Source organism: Cyrtonyx montezumae, unplaced genomic scaffold (genome assembly GCF_038088225.1).
Source record: "Cyrtonyx montezumae isolate F1298 unplaced genomic scaffold, pur_monq_1.0 scaffold_3, whole genome shotgun sequence".
Lineage (NCBI taxonomy): Eukaryota > Metazoa > Chordata > Aves > Galliformes > Odontophoridae > Cyrtonyx > Cyrtonyx montezumae.
This window is the reverse complement of record NW_027072034.1, coordinates 98,351,655-98,357,654: the sequence shown is the minus strand read 5'-3', so window position 1 is coordinate 98,357,654 and position 6,000 is coordinate 98,351,655. Positions and strand designations below refer to the sequence as shown.

The 6,000-nt window shown below is 46.9% G+C and overlaps 1 protein-coding gene across 11 annotated transcripts in view; it reads left to right on the top strand.

Moving 5' to 3' along the window:
- The first annotated feature begins 2,013 nt into the window (after positions 1–2,013).
- Positions 2,014–6,000, top strand: part of PLEKHA5 (pleckstrin homology domain containing A5) — a 165,220-nt gene continuing 161,233 nt past the window's right edge. For 3 of the 11 annotated variants that reach the window (XM_065742508.1, XM_065742512.1, XM_065742514.1), the window contains exons 1-3: positions 2,016–2,158; positions 2,329–2,405; positions 4,775–4,832. In XM_065742508.1, coding sequence (XP_065598580.1) covers positions 2,061–2,158; positions 2,329–2,405; positions 4,775–4,832 — 233 coding nt within the window. In that variant the 5' untranslated portion in view covers positions 2,016–2,060. Of the gene's footprint in view, positions 2,159–2,328; positions 2,406–4,774; positions 4,833–6,000 lie in introns of all 11 variants that reach the window. The other 8 variants (XM_065742506.1, XM_065742507.1, XM_065742509.1 and 5 more) reach the window with 5 other exon arrangements.

Genomic DNA, 6,000 nt, shown 5'->3' with positions numbered 1-6,000 from the left:
TTCTGAATGAACTTTATGAAATCTCAGTGTATCATCTGCTTTTAGTTTTACACAAAGTTTGAAGCAAAAATGTTGACTAAAGAACAATTTTCAGAATAGAAAACTGTTAACCCAAATGGTATCAGCCTGCACAAATGGTGCAAGTGTAATTTCACTCACACTGTTCAGGCGCTCCATTTCACAGAATGATAAAACGCTGAGCTCTGAGATATCACAGAACCACAGAATGCCTCAGGTTGGAAGGCATCTTAAAAATCATCCAGTTCCAACACCCTTGCCATTGACAGGGTTGCCACCCACTAGACCAAGCTGACCAGAGCCCCATCCAACCCAGCCTTGAACAGCTCCAAGGGTCACCCACAACTTCTCTGGATAGCCTGTGCCAGTGCCTCACCACTGCTGAGTGAAAAATACCCACACAGTATCTTATCTAAATTTCCCCTCTTTTAGTTTAAAGCCATTTCCCCTTGTCCTATCACCATCAGACTGTATAAAATGTTGCTCTCCCTCCTGATTATAAGCTCCCTTTAAGTCAAAGCAACATGAGTTCATGGTACATGCCATCTCGCATCATTAATTCCTGTAAGGAGAGCCAAAATGTGCCTTCCATATGTTCAAGAACTACAAATACCGGATTGTACTTGATGAATGTTTAACATAAAGTGACTAAGAGCCCCTGAACAATAGAGTAGAACCAGGATTTTCCAACACACCCTGAATATGCTCCCTATTCATGAAACCAGCAAGTCACGCTACCACTCTATAGCCCAATAATTTGCAAAATAATGTGACTTCAAAGGGGGGAGGTGGAGTATCCTCAGTGTACTCACAAAACAGTCTCAGCTTCCAAACAGCTTGGAAGCATTTTCCTCGGAAGAGAATGACATGGCTCTAAAAACCCTTCCTCCTTCAGGCTAAAGAGGTTTTCTTTACAGTTCTTGGTGGTGACGCTGCCACCAACCTGTTTGCTGCAAATTATAAATAAACTAATCCTATAAGTCCTTTCTAGGTCTGACTGCAGCCAATTTATCAGGCCTTCATGGCAAGCTTTCATCCAAGGATTCAGGCAGACTGATATACTTTATGCATTACACTGCTTGGTTTTACCAAGAAGGTAGCAAGTTCAAACACAAGCAAAACATAAAAAAGACTGCAAGGTGAAGTACTGGCAAAATTCAGTTTCCTAAGAAAGACACACATGCTGAAATTCAGAAGGATTTACGCACCTAAATTCTATCTAAACATCTAGTTTATTATGCATCCGAGCCAATACACACCTTGCTGTGCTGTATGTTACCCTGTGCTAGTGAAGAAAGCTGATTCTGCATGACAGAAGGCATCCAGTGCTCTCAAGACCGAGCACTTGCTCATAGCTTTGGTGAGGCTGCATCAGGAAAGTTGTGATCACTGCAAGTCCAAACCGTCCGTGATTTCCCCCGTGCTGCTGCCAGGCAGCCTTCCACAGCTCTTCAGTGGAAGGGTCATTATTCACTTTTACTCGTCATCCGAGGGCTGTTGCTCTGAGGAGAGAAGGAACTGTTTAGAGAATAACTTGTGCTCTCCCTAGCCTATCTTTGTCTGCTAGTCCATAAATCTCGGGGAAATAAAAAGCAAAGTCTCAAGTTGACAGCAGAGGAGCACACGCACTCCTGGAAGACACTGAAGAAAAAAAGTTTTATTTCCACGGCACGAGGAGCAGAGCGGCCGTGGAGAGATCCCTCCATCTCCTCATCATCCCTGCTGCCCGCCGGCCGACCCCCACCACTCTCGGCTACCGCGCCGCCCTCAGCGTCCGCTCCCGCCCTCCCCCCTCGCCGGAACTCGCCGGGCGGCCCCGCCCCAACGGCCGCGGCGGGGGAGAAGGCGCGCCCCCGCGGCGGGAGGGGCGTGCCGCCGTGCTCCTCCCTCGCGCGCGGCGACCGCCCCCTCCCCAAGGTGTCGGCGGCGCCGGCGGGGACGCGCTCGCTCGTGCCCGCGCCGCTTCCCCCCTCTCCCGCCTCCCCCCCCCCCGCCCCGCTCCCCTCGTCTCTCCCCGGCTGCGCTGGTAGCTGCGCTCGGCCATGGCGGCCCCGGCGGAGCTGAGTGCGGAGCGGCTGCGGGCGCTGCCCGGCAGCTGGAGTTACGGGATCAGCCAGGGCGGCCGCGTCTTCTTCATCAAGTGAGCGGGGGAATTACAGGGGGAAGGGAGGGGGTCGCGGGGCGGGGAGAAAGAAAGGGTGGTGGTGGTGGCGGCGGCGGCGGTGGCGGTGGCGGTGGGAGGGGGGGGGGGGGGGAGGGGGTTAGGGTACCCGGCTGCTCGCTGACCACTCCGTGTGTGCGTCCCCGCAGCGAGGAGGCGAAGAGCACGACCTGGCTGCACCCGCTTACCGGAGAGGCCGTGATCACCGGGCACCGCCGCAGCGCAGGTAGGAGCCCTCCCGGCGGAGGAAGGGGTCGGCGACCCCCGGCCCTGCCCTGCCCTGCCCCGCCATGGCCGCTCAGCCCCGCTTTGCCGCCCCGCCCGCCGCCGGCCGTCCCGGCTCCTCCCGCTGCCCCCCGGCTCTCCCCGCTGTCCGCCTTCGCACCCGCGTTTTCCCTCCGCGCGCCGTTCGCTCGTGTTCCTCCTCCTGCCGCCTTGTGTCGCCGCTGTGATACCGCGGGAGCTCCTCGCTGCCCTCGGCCGTCTGCAGGTCGCTCACCTGCCCGCCGGACGTGTCACCGCGGTGGAGCGCGGCTCCCGCCGCTTCTCATTCTCCGTGTGACCGCGGGAGAGCCGCCCGCCGGTCGGACCCGAGCGGACCGCTTGATTTTCGCGTTTGCTTCGTGCTTACGACGCGTTCCCCTTTCCCTGAGAATCGGAAATAGGCTTTTAGAAAGATGTGGACGGGCTTCTGCGAGTTGGGAGGAGTTCACAAAGCGTGGGTTCTGGCTATCGGAACTCTGTGGCTTAATCTGCAGCGAAGGGCTGATGCTGAAGGAGTCATTTAATGCTGGGAAATAGAATTACTGATTGATATCAGGCTCCTCTTTTCTCCACTCTCAGTACTCAGATTAATTGAGAAAGCAGCTTTCATCCACATCAGTGTGCATGGGGGCAGATGTATGTGAAGTGCTCTGCTACTTGGACATTAATATTAGCCGAGCATTAATTCTTTTTTTTTTTGAGCTGTCAGCGGCGACTCTGTTGACTGATGGTGATTCACCAGTAATTCTCTCAGTGTCTCATTTATTTCTGCCATTAAGCCCCTTGTAAGGGAAGTACAGCTTGCTTTAGAGCATCTGGAGTGCTGAATACAACGTTAGGGGAGTTATTATCAGGTAAATAACTTTTGTCAAGCCTGCCTGCGGCAGGAGGCTAGAGCTGGATAATCTTTAAGGTCCCTTCCAACCTGAGCAATTCTATGATGCTTATGAAATGAAACTTATTTCCAGATGCATGGTGAGGTATGACCTTGAGTGCTATGGCCATGATTTGTAGGTTGGAAAATACCGAAGTACCTGTAAAAGCAAATCATCTTCTGTACATATGTGTGTATGTTAACTCATCTCCGGACCTACTCAAAAGAAGTTTAAAATGTGTCGAAAGAGACAATTTCTGAGTGAATAAATTTCTCTCTTGGAAATTTATGCTGAGAAGCTTGTTAGTAAGTAATACCATGAAATATTTACTAGTCAAAGAAGAAAACCTTATCCTGCCCTATAAACTGAAGGGCTTTTTATTTCTGGAGGAATACCCTGGAAGGGTATTTTTTTTGCCACATTCTTATAGCATCCATTAACGCTTCTGCTGGTGAGTCTTCCTGTTTGATGGACTTTGCCCCGTGCCACTATCAAGGCACTTTTATTCACTATTTATTTATTTATTTTCCTAGAGACTTTACAGCAGTGAAATAAAAGCCCGCCAGAGCAAATAAGCAAACAGGAAAAAATCACATCCTTCAGACTGAAGTGTTTTCTACTTTTACCAGGAAGTGTATTATTGCTTCTCTAATTCAGCAAGCGAGCCCTACGTTATCAATTAGCGCTTTTATCAGCTGGAGTAAACTTAATGGCATTGATGCATCTAGAGTTGCATAGTGGTGTCCAGTGCCTTCAGATCTTCCATTACATCAGGAAACCGTTACTTGAAAGAAACTGTCCATTAGTGGTGGTTTGGATTATTTTCTAGTGAGATTTTTTTTTTCTTTATGTGGGCTCCTGATTCTTAACAGTGATAACAGAAAGGGAAAAGATGTACCCAATTCCTCCACTAGATTTGCATTGAAGATTATTTTCATGTGAAACTTCATAGAGTTGTAAACACTGCAGGAGTGCTTGTTAGTCACATCAGTGGTGGAATTATGCTAATACAAAATAGCTGTGTGGTGTAGTTGATACCATGCTTGTTACGATACCTGTGACTTGCACGTAACGCAAACTCCTTACATTGATTTTTGCTTAGATCTCTCCCTGTCAAGTGATTTGGTGCTACTGAAGTTGAAGGCAGAAAGAAATGGTGATGACAGTGAGTTCCAGTGACTTGACAAAGGAGAAAACATTGTTAAACAAGGCAGGCTTAAGCTGTTACTATTTGGGAGAGACAAATCGAAATCAGATCTGTGTGCGCTGTTTGTCTTTGGTTACAGCACTAATGAGACAGTATTTAGAGTCAGTTTAGAAATGCTCATTTATAGGACTAGAGCTTTCGGCATCTACATAAAGGGCAGATGTTAACTGCTGAAGTATTTGAGAGTAGACCAGTAAGGTTAGTAACACTTCAAAAGTTAATTACTGTGCTTTGCTACTTGTTTTTCAGACTTACCCACAGGTTGGGAGGAAGCTTACACTTTTGAAGGTGCAAGATACTATGTAAAGTAAGTTGGGAGTTTTATCTGTCACAATGCTATAATTCTAATTAATTTATCTGAATGCTGCTGGAATCTTGAACATTTTCTAAACTAAGTATAAATTTTGTTGAAAAGTATTGTTCAAGCTTGTCATATGAAGTCCTATATTAAAGACATCCTATAAGATGAAACCATTTCTTGAGTTTTTGTGTTAATGCTTTTAAAGTTGCTTAAGGGTTTGGATTCACATGAAATTTCTGCTATGAGCATGACTAACTGGCAACAAATATCCGTGCAGGTCAAGAAGAAGCTGTTTTGTCTCTTGTATGTATGCATTGTCATGTTGTGCCTTCAAAAAGGCAAGATCTCACTTCTTAGTTGGGAGAAGGGTCTCAATCCAAGCTCTGTTCTGTAGTCTTCATTTAAAGCCACTCTGAAATTCTAATGCGACTGCCTTGCAGATCCCCTGTTTCTACTATTGATTTTTTTTTATTTTAATTTAGTGTATATATATATATGTGTTTTCACATTTTAGCATGGTTGAAGGAGTGTGTCCATTCTGGTAGAATTGCTGTATGCTCTTTTTGAAAGAGGAGCATGGAAATAGAGCTCCGATGCAGAAATCCAGAGGTCATGTTGGTTGTATAGTCTTACAAAGTTTATCTCTCTAGATAGTCAGACTGTCCTCAACTGGAAAATTCTAAAGTGGCAGCCACGAGTATTGGTCCAATTAAAATGCTGCTTTTCCTAATATTTGACAAGTTGCAGGCTTTACTCAGTACATTCAGGAATTTTTGCTCCCTCTGCTGTGTTTGATTTTCTGTTATTAAATCATCAGTGTAGTGAGTTCTGCAAGTGAAGATAACGGATGTCCCAGGGCTGCAGGCTAGGTAGCTTTTGCCCTTGTCTTGGTGTTGAGTGGAAGGTAACTGCTTTGTGTAAGCTACACTGTAAACATTGCGAGATGGGTTTTAGGCAATTGTTGCATGGTTTATTTTGCATACTTGTAGGAAAACCATTGTGTTAACACTAAACAAAATTCCAAAGAATATACTGAAGAATAATTCTTCAAAAATGTAACCAGAACCTGTGCCAGGCTCTCTAAAAGGGGCCTTCTTGTTACTAGACGATGTGTTTCACTTTTCTGTTCCCTCTTCTTGTAGCTTACGTTACACTGGTATTGTATAACAAATGA